General features: G+C 37.5%; 1 protein-coding gene across 2 annotated transcripts in view; it reads right to left on the reverse strand.

Moving 5' to 3' along the window:
• GXYLT1 (glucoside xylosyltransferase 1) overlaps positions 1 to 18,488 on the reverse strand; it is a 70,208-nt gene that overhangs the window by 24,847 nt on the left and 26,873 nt on the right. For both annotated transcript variants that reach the window (XM_023590171.2, XM_012526921.3), the window contains 3 exons: positions 8,284 to 8,455; positions 5,945 to 6,070; positions 2,231 to 2,482 (listed from right to left, as the gene is read on the reverse strand). In XM_023590171.2, the coding sequence (XP_023445939.1) occupies positions 2,231 to 2,482; positions 5,945 to 6,070; positions 8,284 to 8,455 (550 nt within the window). The remainder of the gene's footprint in view (positions 1 to 2,230; positions 2,483 to 5,944; positions 6,071 to 8,283; positions 8,456 to 18,488) is intronic.

The following is an 18,488-nucleotide window of genomic DNA, read 5'->3' on the forward strand; positions in this document are numbered from 1 at the left end:
ATGGTACTCTATGTAAATTATCTCTAAGGTCCTTTGCAACACTAATATTCTACAAGTCTATGAATTTCAAATGCAGACCCTTTGAGAAATCACATTATATCTTAACAGATAATCTTACAGCACCATCTTCTGGTTTAGTATTACTGTGTATAGTCTAAAAATGAGAAATGCTGAAAACTCATTATTACTCCTGTTTTATTTCGTAAAACTTTAGGGTATGTGAATTAAAAATTCAACATATAAAGTAGTTAACTGAAGAAACATGCTCACTGTTAAAGCAAAAGTAGGGGTTGCCAATCCTGTTCTTCCCGAATGTATTCAATTCAGTTGTAAGAGCCAAAAGTGAACTGATATCAAGTTTTTAGAAAGGTTCAGAAACTGAGAAGGCTAAAGAAATTAGGTCTACTAGGTCTACAGTCAGTAAAGAGGGATGGGTATGAACTGTTAAGACGTCTAAGACTGAAAAGACAGCAGGTGGGTGGTGAAGGTTACAAACAGCTCTTTGCCTTAGCAAAGCTTTAATTCATATATTTAGAAAGGAGTAATAAATAATGGTATAAAATCTGCTCCATCAGAAATATCTCTGATACTTACAAACATACACATATATATGCATATCATAAAAGACATAATAATTCTTGATGCTCAACTTAGTACTAACTAGATACAAAGGAATAAACAGTAAGCCTTTATCACTATAGGAAAAGCCAAGGGGGATGTTCCAGAAGGCACTCATTTTAGCTAACATTTATTCCCTGCTTATTCTGTGCCAGGTTCTATGCTACATATATTTTTAAAAGATCTCCTTTAACCCTAACCACTTACATGAGGTAAGTTCATTTATTCTCCCTATTTTGCAGCTGAGGATGAGGTTTGAAAGTTTACCTAACAGGATAGCTGTTCAGCAGTGCACTGACTCCAAAGCCCAAAAACTACAAGGACTTGCAACTGATTGCATACAACTCATCTACCCGAAACTGGCCAACAGTACAACATACTTGTGTATACAGAATGTATAATCAGAGTTTAATAGCCTGACTCTTCCACAGACCTCACCATTTGAAAGAAACATGCAGCAGTTTCTTTTTACATCCAACAGCACCAAATTTTTAAACAGCCAGCACTTCTATGAGCCAGCCACTGTTCTAACTGATTTAATCCTCACAAAACCGCAAGAGTAGGTACTATCATCATTTACATGTCACAGGTGAGAAACAAGCTCAGGACTTTCAAAACTTATCCAACGTCACAGTTACCAAGTGAGGTGCCAGGGTTTGAACCACATCAACTGGTTAAGGAGTACATAATCTTTTTTTTTCTTTAAAAGAGAAGTTTTAGGTATACAGAACAAACATGCATAAATTACATGATTCTCATATACCACTTATTACTAACCCCTTACATTGGTGTGGAATATTTGTTAAAATTGATGATAGCACATTTTTATAACTGCACTATTAACTATATTTAGTCCATGGTTTAACTTAGGTTCACTGTTTCTGTGGTGTAGTTCATGGACATTTTAAAAAATTTTTACGCAGCTATATACCATATATACCATATACACAATCACATTCGGAGATATATTTCAATGCTGTTAATTATGTTCACGAAGTTGTGCTACCATCATTCCAGATAGGAACTCCGTACATTTTAAGCCTAAGCTTCCCATTCCCTATCCTCACACCATCCCTGGTAACCTGATTCTAGATTCTGACGCTGTGAGTTCGCTTATTCTAATTATATCAAACCAGTGAGCTCATACAATACTTGTTCTTTTGTGTCTGGCTTATTTCACTCAACATGATGTCTTTGAGGCTCCTTCACGTTATTCCACGTTTAAAGGCTTCATTCCTTTTTAAGGCTGATAGAGGGTATACCCTTAATGATCAATTTATAAAGCCCCCACTGCCATGATGTATCATATTTGATTCAATTCGTCCAAGACTACACAACTACAAAATAACAACTACCACTGTAAAGGACTATTTAGAGAGCTGGGCTCACGGCTTCCTGCACTGTTACTTCAATTCATTTTAACATCATTTGGTTTGACCTAATATAATGAATGCTCTACTCAACAGAATATACTTTTCTGCAATTATTCTGGATAAATAGAAAATTCTGAATATTTTAATCTAGACTTTAATAAAACAAAACCAAATTGGAAACCAAACAATTTAGAGGAAAAAAAGAGAAATGCAAACCAACTACTGCATCGGTGACTTACCTTGAAATACTTCCTTCTCATTCGAGTCATGTTCATCAACATAACTCCAGAGTTTACTCCAGTTTTTCCATAATATGGATGTCTGGCAAAGCGATTATACCATCCTATCCGAGGCTCCTCATGTTCTGGTGCCATTGCAGCAATTTGCGTGGAATTAAATCTCTTCAGTAAAGACCAAATATCGTCAACGGGTCGCAAAAACAGGATGTCGGTGTCAACATACAACAGTGAGTCAACATCTTTCAGGATTAGCTGTGAGGAGAAATATTTGAATCACTAACTATAATTGTTTTTAACATAAAATGTAAAAGAAGCTTTAATTTTAAAAAAAAATTTCTAAGAAATTAATTTACACTAACTTTAAGTAATTTTTCCTCTGTCATATACAAAGCATATATAAAAATACTATCAACAAATATAAAGGTTATATAAGGGCATCCTAAATTTAATATTAACTTTTAGGGAAACAAAGCTATAAAAACAAACCAGAACAAAAAACTCAGTAATAGCCACCAGAGAATAAAAGTGATATCCTCAAGATCAGGAAAGAACTGTTTTTCATAAAGAAAATAACATTATTAATACAGGTGAATGTACATCTCAAGCTCTAATTTCCTGAAATAAGTACAGAAATAAACCAATACAAATGAAGAACTTCTGACCTTGTTTCCTCAGCTGTGGCTCTACTGACTGGCACCTCTGCTCATTTCAGTCTGAACTAAAACACCACTTCCACAAAGAAGCCTGTCCTCACAGCCAGCAACCCCTCTCTCCCAAACACCTCTATTTATAACCATGCTTTATTGGCTTCATAGCACTTCCCGCTATCGGAACTCATTTATTTATACATACTGAATGTCTGTCAAACCTCACTACAATGTAAACTATCTCAGTGCAGGGATTTTGCCTGATTTTTCATTGCTAAACCTCCAGTGCCTAGAACAGTGCTTAGCACATAGTAAGAGCTCAATAACAACAGTATTAACCTATGAGTTGGGTACTACTACCCCCTTTTTACAGAGGAAGAAACTGAGACACACAGAGCAGCCAGGGACAAACAAAAGTAAGTGGCACAGCCAAAACAGGAACCCAGAAGGCCAGGAGGCTCCAGAAGAATCCATGCATTTATTTCTGTCTTCTGCCTCCCAACAATTCAGAGATTATTTGTGTTCAGCAAAGGTGAAGACAAGGCTCAAACTGTGCCAAGGCTTTTGTACAAGCAACATCCCGCTCAGTCGGCATCTGATCTAGAGCATGGGATGAGGATTTCAATCTGCAGTCTCTTCATTTTTAAATTGGTTCCTGTAAGTCTCCTTCACTGGGTAAACAAAGAGCTGTCCAGCAGGAGACTGTAGTTCTTAAAGGCCTGCATTTTTTTACGTATGTTCTCTAAATCCAAATCAACTTCTTAATCTGCTGTCCATTTGTAACACAGCAGCAGCGGCTGTAACCACCTCTTCCAATCTTGGAAGAAAGACCATGCTGCACTTTCAGAGAGATGCTCAATCTCCCACATGTGCCTTCCACAGGAATTTTTCAAAGGTAATTTTTAATTTCTGCCTTACAACAAACATTAGAATTGGACTTCTGAAAATTTAATATTACTGCCAGTCAATGTATAAGTATGAATGAATGATTAGGGAAGCCTAATGTCTTTTTAGTTAAAAGTATAATGAGAATAAAAGCTTGATCTGCATTCTGCTTTTTAAAGCTGCTACCTACTCCTGTAGCTAAGGTTAAGGCATCATCTTAATAAGCAGCTAGTAGGCTAACATCACCCCAGGCTCCCATTAGCTCAATATTAGCTGATATACCTCAGGCCAGGAAAAACTCTGATGATCGCTTACAGAGCCTCCCTAAGGAAAGTTCACTTGCTCAAAGTCCTCAACTAAATATGTGATTGTGTCTCTTTTCTGGGGCAAGAGCAGGTAAGTGAGAGAAGCTGTTTTTAACATCAACAACATTCTGCTTCTATACCACGATACACTGTTTCCTTACAGATTACAGTTATTAGCAGATTGAGAAGACTGTGTCAAGCTTCAAGTTTAATGTTGGGAGTCACGGCCAACTAGAGACTGGATATAAGGTTAAGTAACAATTAGGTCAGTATTTTTCTATGGTTCCTTTGGAGCGAAGGAGTTGGCATGGTCTACCCTTCATTCCTTTCATTCAGCTGGTCCCAAAGAAGAGAAACTTAGCAAAAAAGTTAATCCCTCAGAGAAATAACGCATCATTTTACTCAAATTTGCTTAAAACAATGCAGACATAACAGTGACGTATAAGGACAATATCAGAGGTTTCACAAAGAAATATTTAGGATTTAAATCTAAATTCCATTTGGAATTTAAATAGATTACATCATTAAAAGATCTGGGAAATTTTATATCACATCAGCAATTAAACTTTTTAATAACGCAGAACAACACTAGAAATAACTCTAGCCTGTTTTCCTTTCATCCTTGTTTTTTTCAGTAACATACTTATTATTGTTTAATATCAGTCTCCTTCATTAGAAAAGTGCCTTGAGAACAAGAAATTGTTTCATTCTGTTCATTCCCCATTACCCAGCACCTCATTAAAAATGCATGTCCCAAATAGGCACTCAAATATTTATTAAATGAATGTGACCCTACCATAATTCAACATAGAAATGAAAAAAAAAAAAAAAAAAACATACAAAGCATTCATCAAGTATCTAAAAAGTTTTAGTCCCCCTCCCCCCAATCTTAATCCCTTATATGTAAACTTCCTACAATAGATGGGGAGAGTGAAGAAGATTCTAAGAACCAATGTTTTTCATGCACAGCAAAGATACTGGTGAGGCAGACTCAGCTTTCAAAATTCTAACTTAGCTTTAAATCTAACTGACAGCCTGGAGTCAGTGAACTATATATATTCTCAGTATGCTAAGGATTGTTGTAAGTCATTAAATAACAACTATCTGAATGTTCTTTCCCACAATTCATATACTTCCCAGAAACTTACGAGGTTCTTAAATTCAGTATTTCTACTATCACAGCTACCCCTGTCCTACCAACTACTGAGAATTTTAAAACTGTGGGTGAAATCAACTCAAAATAAGAGGTAATCTTGCTTCTGAATCACATGTTTAGGTTAAAAAAACAAACAAACCAGGGTTTAACACCAGAGAACAGCACCAAACAGAAGCCCCACTAAATAAATGGTTCCATTTTCCTTGTGAGTTCAGGCATCTTAAACTTGTGTCTGTGTTAAATTATCAGTTAGAAAGGTAAACTGGCTCGGTATAAAAATGGTTATTTAATGATGCAATCTGCCCAATTTCCAACTTATTTTTGTAAAATGTAGCAGGCACCTCGACAATGACCCTGCCACTGCATTTCTCCTGGCCACAGACTGCTCCACTAAGCTCAGAGTGCCTCTACTGCTTCCTAGAGAAAAAATGGTTTGCAGCAACTGAATAAATGAAAACGTAACAAATAACATTTCATCAGAAATTACTTTAAAATTAAGTTTTTAACAATAGTTTATATTATGGCTTTTATTTGTTCTTTGGAAATTCTTTTTCTAGTGCTATTCAAAAGGAAAACAATATGTATGTGTGCATATGTGCACACATCTACTCAGTTATTTAGATGAATTTATACATAACTCTTCAGGAACTCATCGCTGTAAAAGGAGATTCAAATTAAAAAAACAAAACAAAACATAAAAACACCAGGAAAAAAAACTTACTGGCAAGAATAATCTCTGAGAAGCACATGGTTTAAAGAGCTTTTTCCACTCCACTGCATTTTCACTTGGAAAGGTTATTGGATATAATGTATAATTAAATGTTTGTAGAAATGACCAGCTATCAAGCTAAAGAAAGCATTAAAAAAAAAAAAAAGACAGAAAAACAGTTAAAATTTGTTCCACTTTCCATTTTCTCTCAAAAATTATAAACTGACATTTTAATTGTGAAACAAAAGAGCTAATTAAGATAGTACACATTTTATTTTGAACATAGTTAAGAACTCAGATTTTTCTCTCACCAATTTCTTTGTTTTTATTCACAATTTTGAAATCATAATAATATGCCAGAAAGACTCCACCCTGAAGAAGTGAGGCTCAGTGAAAGTTATTAGGATATCAATCACAAAATCAGAAAGTTGAAATAGCCTTGAAAGTGTTCATCTACCTCAACTTGCACATATCCAAAGCCAATTTTGATAAAAAAAATCATTATAAAAACAAATAGAACTGAAATCTATAATGAACTAAATGTTTTCTCTTCAGTATTGAATGCATTTCAAGACACTGAATTGTTTTAAACTCAGTTTAAGTATTACCCATTACTGTTGCTTCGATAGAATTGTTGATTCCAATTTCTAAAGAGCATAGAAGCAATTTTTAAGAGGGGGAAGCTAAGTAGTTTATGAAACAGGCTGAAGACTTCCTCCTTTTCAATTATGATTGTGTTCAAGTAATTTTAAAAAAACATTAATGCCATCCAATACAGTTCAAAGGAATGCCTTTGCTTCCAACATTAGGCTTTGAAGTCTCTGTTAATAATTATTTTAAAACCTTAGCACTTTTAATTTACCTGCCCAATATATAAATCACCTTAAGATCCTTTTAATACACATTTCAAAATGAAATCTTAATCATTTTTTACTTAACATTATAATAGTTAATCATCTTCTTTGTACTAAAAACATGTTCCAGAAAATACTTGGCACTCTTTAATGAAAAACAAAACCAAACATTTCTCAGAGTTGATTATTACAGAAAGAAAAACTAAATTTAAAAATACAGTACATATGACACAAGCAATAACGCAGTCTGATTTGACCACAAGGCAGAGGCTGCCTGTAAGATGAAGCAACAAGTTTATTTCAGTTTTTTGTTATGTATTCAAGGTACCCCAGTTGGTGGTCATGTACTACTCTAGTAACTGTTACGACAAGTTCAATTCCTCAGCTAATATTTTAGAAAATAATCCAGATAAAAAGATCAAGATCATAGAAGCACATCTCAAAATTACAGATGCTTGAACCAACTGAAAACAATGAACAAAGTTTCCAGGTCAAACATAAAATATAAATCAGTTTGAAAGCTTAATTTAATGCAGATAGATACAGACAGATATAGATATAGAATAATCATTATTGTCACCTTTACCACAATCTCTGAACACAAGGCTGTGAGATTTCAGGTGAATTTTACTTTATGTTATCCTCCTCATTACCCCTTCCCATCCCCTGTATCTATTCTCCTCTTCCCTCACAGTAATACATTTGTTGTTACTGTTGCTGTTAAACAGGTCACATGGCTGCCCCGAGTAAAGAGTTTATTTTCCACCCTGGCTAACAGCTAGGTATGGTCAAATGACTCGGTGCAGGTCAAGGACGTGCAGTCTGTAAAGCACACTTAAAGAGAAGCAGGGCAGAAAATTCGTGGGTGACTGGAACTTGGGCAGCCATCTTGGACCACGAGATAAAGACTCACGGGTACAAGACAGAAGGCAGAGGCCCTGCAGACAAGGAGCTGCCACACATCCTGGATTGTCTACTCTTACAGGACAGAAAAGGAAAACATCAATTTATTTAAGTCACTGTTATTTTGGAATTTTTTTTGCCATTGCAGCCAATTTAATTCTAATCTAAAGCTTAATAAAAAAAAACTTTATCAGAACAAGAAACCATTTCCCTCCATACCGTCAACCAAAACCCCCGTTTCCTCAAAACAGGATTCAAATCCCTGTACACACTCCGATGGAGGCATTCCCAAGCCAAGGGTGGAGACAAAACTGAATCAGTTCTTAGTCAAAACATCCTGTAACATCCTGGAACTACAGTCAGTCAAATAAAACCTCCAAGCTTGGCAAGAGACTCTCAGAAGCCCACTCCTGCTCAAAACCAGTCTCTTAAACCCCACATCTGGATTCTCAGATGAGACAGGCACAGGGAACACTCCCCATCTGAGGAAAGCAGCTATGCAATCAACACTTTTGTTCAGTGAAGTGATAAAACATCCTACCATAGTGAACTGTTAAATATTCAACTCTACAGTCCTAAGTCTCAAATACTTACTATGTCTCTAAAGCTGTCATGTAGCTGCTCTTCAGCAAAAACATGGAACTGGAGAGGCTTGATGCTGAAAATGACGGCTGATTTCAACATGGTCACGGTCTCCCCCAGTCTTTCACCGCAGGCAACCACAGCTAGGTGCATTTTCTCAACGGGCTGTATTTTCAGACTATACCTAATAGAAAAGAAAACCACACTTGCTGACAGTTTTAGCATAGGAAAACATTTACACCAAGGTATATTTACCTTATTCAAAAACTAAGTTTGAACCTTCTATTTTAAAAAAGTAAACACCAAAATAAACACCAAACATTACGTTGAACACACAGAGAATATTTCTCAATTAGTCTGTTTCAACAGTGATCTGAATCACAGAACAGAAAAATTATTTTCCCAATTCTCCAAGTAAGACATATAACTAGTACCATTCTAATGCACAGGAGAAGTAAACTCATTACTCACAGTGGATGGATGCCTCAGGGCTGAATTCTTTCAGTGATCCCACTTGAGAAAGGGAGTACAGTGATTTGAAAGCCTTCACTTCAACATTTTTTAAAAATTTCAAATGCTCACAAAAGTAGAAGGAATCTTTCATTCTAGGAAATTCGTGTCTCATCTAAAACTGTCCCCACACACCCTTTTACACCTACCAGAGGAATATGAAGCAAATTCAGACTTAATTTCACCCATAAATATTTCAGTATTATATCCAATTTTAAACCATGCAGGTAAGAAAAGGTTTCCCTTGTGTAACTTTTGACACTGACACACATTAAGTCCCACTTATCAAGTAATCAGTGAGAAGTAAAAATTTCTAAGATAGTCTGAATTATACTAGTCAAATACAAGACATGTTGTGTTTTTTTTCCAGAAAGAAAAATTTCCTAAATCCAAGTTACTGCCCTAGGCCATATCAGAACTGACTTCTACCAGAGAACAGTGGATAATAACAAGCCTAAGTACTTTTAAAACCTCTTACACCTCTTAACATTCTGAACAAATATTCCACTAGCACATAGAGCAGAAATAATTAAATATGATTGTATTGCTATTAAATAAAATAGTATATTATTTACAATATATAACTAAGACCTCATCTATAACTATAGTATGAACAATAGCATGAGGAAAACAAATTGTACTTACAGGCACCTTAGAATAAGTGTCTACAGAAAAGCAGAGCTCTGTTGAGTTTAATATTAACCAGACCTTTTACTTCTCTTTCTTTGTACAGAAAATGTGTGACACATCCTCCAACGCTTGGATCATCCCTCTTCTCACCACTGAGAACCTGAAGAGGCACATCCCCGTGGCGCATTTCTCAAGGAAGCGCCCCTCGCTGAGTCCAGAGCCCAGCTACAGAGGCTCAAACGGCAGCAGGGTCTTAAATGCCAACCAGAGCAGAAGCACCAGGAACGCTCCCAGACCCTTCCCAAAGACGACAAGTCTATGACCAGTTTTCTTTGTTTCAAATCATGTTTATGATTAATTCTCTTTGTTTCAAAGCTCTCTAAAAGTTGTTTAAAAAACCTCTGACAAGGAGGCAGATTTGGGACTGACTGGATCTCCTGTCCACCGCCAGCTAATAAAGCCCCGTTCCTTCCCAGCCTAGTTCAGTGTGTGTCTGTCCTGCCATGCCAAGCAACAAGCCCAAGAATTGTTCCAATCTCCTTCATAACCATGGCATAAAATAATCTTTTGAACTAACACCTAAAGGAATTCGAGAGTGGAAGATGACATAAAACACGACGAATAACACATTAAAATAAGTATTCCGAGGTAAAAACACTCTGAATTAAAACACACGGATTTGAGTTTAACAATCTTTGCTTATGAAGATCCTTTCTGTAAAATATATAAGGATTAGAAAGGAAGAGAAACAAAACTGTTATTGGGTCACAGATGAGTCAATTATTTATGCAGAAAATCCAAAGAATTTACAGATGAATAATTTAGAATTTTCTGAAAAGCTGTGAACAAGGCGGCCGGATATGAAAATCAATACATGGTATGGGATCATAAAAACAACCGTGACCTCTGAAACCATGCTAAGCTATCTTAATAACCAATGAGAAAAATTATGATTGCTCTGTGACCTTTAACAATTATTGTCAAAACATTAAAACTCTTGTCAGTTATAAATGTATAAAGATAAAAATAGTAAAACATTTATTAAGACTATAATCTAAAATATTAGAAATACTGAAAATTAAAGTGTCCTATTTCTTTGAAAAAGCCCATTAAAAGTAGTTTGGCAGTTTGTTGCTTCTCATCATATAAAGTATGACATGAAAGGACCATCTATTCTATGCCTCGGCAAATCCTCATACTCCTAAATTTGGATCAGCTTTGAACATTTTATCCTTCACACTTTCAACACCATGGGGGTCTCCAAAAGCTCCTTTAATGCCAAGGAATTTTTTGTCGGTGTCACTTCTTCTGGGACATCGTAATCCTTTCCAGCACATCTGCTTTGCTCATTTACATGAGTAAGCTCACCTCACTGAGTCCGTCTGGATGCACAGCCACAGAGGCTCAAATGGCAGCAAACTATTTCTTCTATAACTCTAATATTTACGTTTGATTCAAATTTCACTTCTACAGTCATCACTTTTTGTTTCTTTGTTGTACATTCACCTTTGTTGGCCAATTTCCTCTTTATATGATCCATGTTTGTAAAATGTCATTTGGTTTATCCCAAGAGACAAAGATGCAACAAAACCATTCCCACTGCTGTCTGGGCATTAACAGACGCACAGTCACCAATCACCAATGGGACTCTGAAGAAGTAACATGGTCACCGGTCATGATTTGCATTTGTTTTTCACATATCAATTTGTGGACTGAAGAGCTAGCCAAGATTATTTAGTTAGTATATCATTATAAATGAATTGGAACTGTGTTGTTGGAAGACTGATGTTATTTAACTAAACCATGGTACCAGAAATACGTGTATATGGGAACAAGGCAACACAATGACTGCCTGCACAAAGAAACAATTATATTTCTATGTACCAGCAGCAAGCAGGGAGAAGATAAAAGCATATCACTTAACATAAAAAACAGGACCTGAAAATAAATCTAACAAAAAAACTGCAGACCCCAAAAGGGGAAATTATAAAACTTCGCTGAGACACATTTAAAAAGACAAAAATAATAGACAAGCGTCTAGTGTTAAAATCTAATGGAGATTCCATTTCTCCCCAAATTCATTGTAACTGTCATCAAAATCCCAACAAGTTTTGTTGTGTGATAAAACTTGAGAAGCCAATGATAAAAATTACATGGAAATGCAAAGAGTTCAAGAATAGTTAAGACTCTACTGAAGAACACCAAAGTAGAAGACTTGCTCCACTAGTTATCAAGACTTATCACAGAATTGTGTGGGAACAGTATAGGGAAAGACAGATGCCAGTGTGCTTTAAAAAGGCTCCAGCATATACACCTCATGCATGAAAGAGGTATCAAAGGTGATGGGCAGGGAAAGGACAAACTCTACAATAACTCTGTAATCAACAACGCTTGGACAAGCAAGAGTCTTGGCAAATTCCCAGGATTAGTCGTAAAGGACACTTAAATAACAAAATAAATTCAACAGTTCACAGAATTGTTAGATATACATCAATTAAGTATTTGAGACCTTTTGTAAAAATACTATTAATTTTTAAATACTGCACCTTTACGTACTCTCACTGACAGCAGTTAGATAGAAGGCATACCTCCTCCCCTGTCTGCACCCTCTATCCTTCCCCCCTTTTCTGTTGAGGCCCTTAATTTGTGACAGTGAAACTACAACAGCAGATTTAGCAATACTTTCTACGGCAAAAAGACATAATGTAAGTCATCTCAAGCATCAGAAATCACAATGACACAAATTAGAGAGAAGGCAATCACCATGCACAACAATTCACAGAACTCTAAATTATTGCTCTTTCCAGTAATTCCAAATCCTTTATGTCATGGCAGTATAAGACTTGAAAATCTACAAAACAGGCCCGTAACTAAATCCTGTCCCCAAAGTCACAAGCCAAGAGAAAAATTTAAAAGCAAGCCATAAATAGCTAAATGTTGTTTTATACAGAATTCTCCACAAACAGAATTGAGAAGCATAATAAACCCCTTTTTTAGGAAAAATAAACCAAACATTCCTCAAGAAAAAAAATCCCTTTGAAATCAGTCTCAGAGACTCCTTTCTCTAGGGCATTTTAGCAAGGTCTGTTTTAAGCCACGCTGCCAGCACTTCTTCCACCAATTTATATGGAAAGGGTATTGTCAATTACACTCATTTGCTTTTCTGTTATGTGCCCCTTCTTAGCAAAAGCATTATATACAGAAGAGATTCCAGCTGATTCCAAACTGATCAAGATAAAGCATAATGTCTCTGCACAAACTACTCTGTCCCCAGACCTAAAAGATAAGAAAATCAATTGCAACCAAAGGAAATTAAAGTAAGTTTCTAATACTACAGGAAAGATAACAAGAAGTCATAGGGAAGTCATTCAAGTAATCTTGGCCCCAATGGAATGGCTGAATCTTCCAGTTGGGGTCTGTAAAAATGTAGTATGTCCCAATCATAACATGAATAAGAAAAAGCACCTGTGGATTTAAATAATTATTAGCCAAAAGGACATTTTTAAGTCAAACTTATTTTTCCTCAGATACACAATTAAGAGAAATTCTTCAGATTCAAATACTTCAGGGCTCCCATGACTAAATCTCGTACAACTTGAGCATCAAAAAGAATTATGATGGTAATAAATAACACTTTGGTTACAAAATGAATATAGGAGGGAAGCAGCTGTGGCTCCATCAGTTGGGCTCCCGTCTACCATATGGGAGGCCCTGGGTTCGTGTCCTGGGCCTCCTTGTGAAGGCAGGCTGTCCCACACTGCAGAGAGCCACACAGCCCGCTGAAGCCACGGGGAGCTGACTCAGCAAGGTGACGCAACAAAAAAGAAGGGACAAGCAAAAAAACACGGAAGACCACACAGCAAATGGATACACAGAGCAGAAAGCAAGCAAGCCACAAAGGAGGAGGGGAAATAAAATAAATACATACAGGCACAGAAGAACGCACAGTGAATACAGAGAGCAAGCAGACAACATGCAAAAAGCCACAAAGGGGGGGAGGATTAAAAAAAATGAATATAGGAGTCCAAAATAATACTAAATAAAGGAGGGAAGCTCCTTATTAAAGAATACCTACCATCTCCAGAATGTGACAAAGCATTTCTAAATCCTATTTCTGAGGGTTAATATCTAGAATAAAGAATTCTTCAGGGAAGTGGACTTGGCCCAGTGGTTAGGGCGTCCGTCTACCACATGGGAGGTCCGCGGTTCAAACCCCGGGCCTCCTGACCCATGTGGAGCTGACCCATGCGCAGTGCTGATGCGCGCAAGAAGTGCCGTGCCACGCAGGGGTGTCCCCCGCGTAGGGGAGCCCCACGCGCAAGGAGTGCACCTGTAAGGAGAGCTGCCCAGCGCGAAAGAAAGTGCAGCCTGCCCAGGAATGGCGCTGCCCACACTTCTCGTGCTGCTGACGACAACAGAAGTGGACCAAAAAACAAGACGCAGCAAAAAAAAAAAAAAAAAGACACAGAGAACAGACAACCGGAGGAGGGGAGGGGAATTAAATAAATAAATCTTAAAAAAAAAAAAAAAAGAATTCTTCAGAACTCAACAAAAATGACCCAATTTTTTAATATTGTCAAAGGACATGGATAGATATTTCTCCAGAAATGACATACAAATGGCAAGTACATGAAAAGATGTTCAACATCCATTAGCCATTAGGGAAATGCAAATCAAAACCACAATGAGGGAAGTGGACTTGGCCCAGTGGTTAGGGCGTCCGTCTACCTCATGGGAGGTCTGCGGTTCAAACCCCAGGCCTCCTAGACCCGTGTGCAGCTGGCCCATGCGCAATGCTGATGCGCGCAAGGAGTGCCGTGCCATGCAGGGGTGTCCCCCATGTAGGGGAGCCCGATGCGCAAGGAGTATACCCCATAAGGAGAGCCGCCCAGCAAGCACAAAAGAAAGTTCAGTCTGTCCAGGAATGGCGTCGCACACATGGAGAGCTGACACAAGATGACGCAACAAAAAGAAACACAGATTCCTGTGCCGCTGATAACAACAGAGGTGGACAAAGAACATGCAGCGAACAGACACAGAGAACAGACAACTGGGATGGGAGGGGGGGAGAAGGGGAGATAAATAAATCTTTTTTTAAAAACCACAATGAGAGAAGTGGACATGGCTCAACTGATAGAGCATCTGCCTACCATATGGGAGGTCCAGGGATAGAATCCAGGGCCTCCTGGCCTGTGTGGTGAACTAGGCCACACGCAGTGCTGATGCACATAAGGAATGCTATGCCACGCAGGGGTGTCTGCCACGCACGGAGGGGAGCCCCACGCACAAGGAGAGCGCCCCACATTGAGCCACCCCATGTGAAAAAAGTGCAGCCTGTCCAGGAGTGGTGCCACACACACGGAGAGCTGACACAGCAAGATGACGCAACAAAAAGACACAGATTCCCAGCACCGCCGAGAATGCACACAGACACAGAAGAACACACTGTAAATGGACACAGAGAGCAGACAACTGGGGGGGGGGGGGGGACAGAGAAATAAATAGACTAATTCTTTAAAAAAAAAAAACCCACAGTGAGGTAACAACTCACACCCACTAGAATGGGTAACAAAAAGACTCAGAAAATAATAAATAATAAATGCTGACAAGAATGCCATGAAAAAGGAACCTTCATACATTGTTGGTGGAGATATAAAATGGTACAGCAGCTGTGGAAGACCCAGTACTACCACTGCTAGGTATATACCCAAAAGAATTGAAAGCCGAGACTCAGGATAGTTGTATATCAATGTTCATAGCAGCATTATTCACAATAGCCAAAAGGTGGAAGCAATTCAAAGCCGTTAGCAGATAAGTAGATAAAAGGTGGTATATACATACATTGGAATATTAGCCTTAAAAAGGAATGACGTTCTGATGCATCGATGAACCATGAAGATTTGCTGAATGAAATAAACCAGACACAAAGAGACAGATATGTATGATTTCACTTTAATGAAATAGCTAAAACATGCAAACTAACAGACAGAAAGTAGTATACAGATTACTAGAGGGGGAGAAGAAGAAGGAATGGGGTGTTAAGTGCATAAGGGTTTCTGTTTGGTAATGGAAAAGTTCTGGTAATGGATGGTGGTAACCAATTCACAACACTGTGAATGTGGCTAATCTCACTGAACGGTGTGCTTTGGAGTGGTTGAGATGTACATATATTTCCACAATTAAAAAAAGACCAAGTAAAGCAGGTGTCCTTAACCAGGAATCCACAGACAAGGGGTTTGTGGAGAGATTTCAGAGGGTCTATGATCTTGAACTGAAAACTCAAAAAAAACCACATTATTCTTGTAGGGATGTATTGGTATGGGTGTGATATATTTATTAAATAATACATAGTATAGTGTGGACTCAGGGTGATTTTTATTTTGATGTAGCATGTTCTGAGTACAATGGGTAACTGCCTGCAAAAAGGTCGGTAAGGATGGCAGAGACGGTCTCACAATTCCATGGGAAAACTCGAATTTCTAAATGTTTGCCAAAAATGACCATTTGAACAGATGTTGAACCATGTTACGTTATCAGATACTGAAATTATGGGAAAGTTGTAAAACATAATTTTGAATAATCCTAAAATTTAATCTAGAGACATGCCAATGTTCAGTGTCATAAAACTATCTGCTACTAAATTCTGAGTAGTTTTCACCTGACTAGCAAAGGGGTCCATGGAACAAAAAAGGTTAAGAATCCCTGAACCAAAGAGACAATGCCAATTAAATGTAATACATGATCCTGGACTGGATCTAATAAAGAAGGAGAAAAAGCCCAAAAGTACAATATTGGGACTTAAGGAAAAAACTGAAATATAGACTGTAAGCTTTGTATCAACGTTATCGAGTTCTCAAACTTGATTAGTGTACTTAAGGTGGTCACATAGGTAAACATATCTATTCTTCAGAAATATATAAGCTTTCTCTGCCCAGCGGAGCTGCATCAATATCTCGAGGCATAATTCTGTTCTTTTCTCCCATTTCTCAATAAACTGTTCTTTCTTTTCTCCCAGTTCTCAATAAATTATTTTTACTAGTCTGAAAAAAAAAAAAAAAAAAAAGGTACATGGAGGTATTTTTTGTCCAAGGAGCATGATGTACACAACCCACCCTCAAATTTCCATAAACTGATAAATGGACTGAGAGACGGGGGGGTTAGCATGCGTACAAATGTGGCAAAATATGAAAACTGTTGAATCTGGGTACCGCGGGGGTGAGTGTATGTTTGAATTTTTTTGTATGGACTATGCGTTATTGTTGCAAATGTTCTATAAGTCTGAAATTATTTCAAAATAAAAAATTTAAGGAAAAACAAAACCTGCAGTTTAGTAAACAGAAAACTATATTTACAAATACCAATGATAATTTTCCTAATGGGAAAATTTAAAAAACCATTTTTCCTCTTGCTATTAAAAAACAGTCGTGCTTAATTATCATAATGGGTAAAACTACTTTAAAGAGTTGTATATAAATCACTTTTGATCAGTTATCAAAAATCTCCCAACAAAGAAAAGTACAGGACCAGGAAAAAAATAAATCACTTTTGAAGCAAAATATAATACTTAAAAAAAAATCAGGATTTTACATAAAACATTTTTAAAAACCCTAAAACTTCAGTATGAAAATAAGCATTAACTGCTGAAATATAATTTAAGATAATTTTTATAATACATCTCTTAAAGTTGGTATGAGACCATTCAAGTATTTAAGTGTGAACACTGACGTATGTGTGTGAACATGGTTCCAAGGCGAGGTTTGGGTAGTATATGCTGTGAGAAGGAAAGCTAGGGGGAAGGAGAGGGAATAAGAATAATGAACGTGGAAGGACCAGGGGGGAAAGCTGACCGAGATGCCAGGCAAAGACGACAGCAGGTCTAGAAATCGAGACTATGAATTCAGGTGTGAATTTGAGTGCCTGAGGAATCTGGAAACCACCACAGTAAAAACGACCAATATGCAGCTGGAAATACAGGCCTGGTGCTCAGGACAGAGATCTGGCCGGGACAGATCAACCTGAAAGTAATCAGTGAAAGAAGTTATCCTGTGACTGGGGGAGCGGGGAGAGAAAAGAAGGGTGCTAAGGAATGCCAGCAGTTAGGAGAGATCCAACAGGCGAGGCAATGATCTCCAGAGCCAGAGACTGAGGGTTCTAAGAAAGAAACAGAAAGCCGCAGCCAGCGTCAGCAGGACAAGGAATGTAAGATTAGGCCCAAAGAATAACAATTCAAAGGCCACTGGTGACTTCAAAGAGAGCTGATGCTGCTCATTCCAGGTTGAGGTGTGAAGTTTTTTCATACTTATAAGAAGTAAAGCCAGTAGGTTCTTATAAGAAAAGCTTACTAGCAAAGAGAGAAAGAGTCAACAGGTGCTGCCTTGAAAGGAAAGGATTGAGAGAAAGCTGTTGTGGGGATTTTGTTTGGCTTGTTTTAGGGACAGTACACACAGAAGATATGTGAGCATTCTGACATGCTACTGGAAAGCAGTCAAGTAAAAGACTCAGGAAATGCAAATACTCATTTCTCAAAGTTCTCAAAAGAAAAAAAAGAGCTCTAAGCACAAAATGCTTTCTAAAACTCAACGAAAGTCTATGACCATTGACACAATAATTATGAAGACCATGCTACAGAACAAAAGTATTAAAGCATTTTAAACTCAGAATTCAAGGCTGGTCTACATCTTAGTTATAGCTATGTGAAAGCGTATGTATATGAATGATGAAAACACTTGATGGGTGTTGAGAGGATTTATTATTTCACGTTCACTGTACATAAATCAAAAGGGCCCACTGCCTCCAGGCATGATGTGAGACCTAAGGTGGGAGAAAAGGGGAACTGCAAAAAAGTTTTACCAGGTGTGGGTGGTAAGTTCTGAGAGTAAGGCCAAATCAATATTAAATACCGAAATGGAACATGAGAAGGACATGACAATTGTATGGCATTTTGGCTTGTCTGGAAGTTTGGAAAAGGATGAGTAAATCTGAGAGATCCTAGGTCTAATTAAGAAACTAAGGCTGGGAGATTTTATACAAAACATGTATAGCAAAATGGTTACTATTTTTTATGTAACTAAATGACA

This window comes from Dasypus novemcinctus, chromosome 12, assembly GCF_030445035.2.
Source record: "Dasypus novemcinctus isolate mDasNov1 chromosome 12, mDasNov1.1.hap2, whole genome shotgun sequence".
NCBI lineage: Eukaryota > Metazoa > Chordata > Mammalia > Cingulata > Dasypodidae > Dasypus > Dasypus novemcinctus.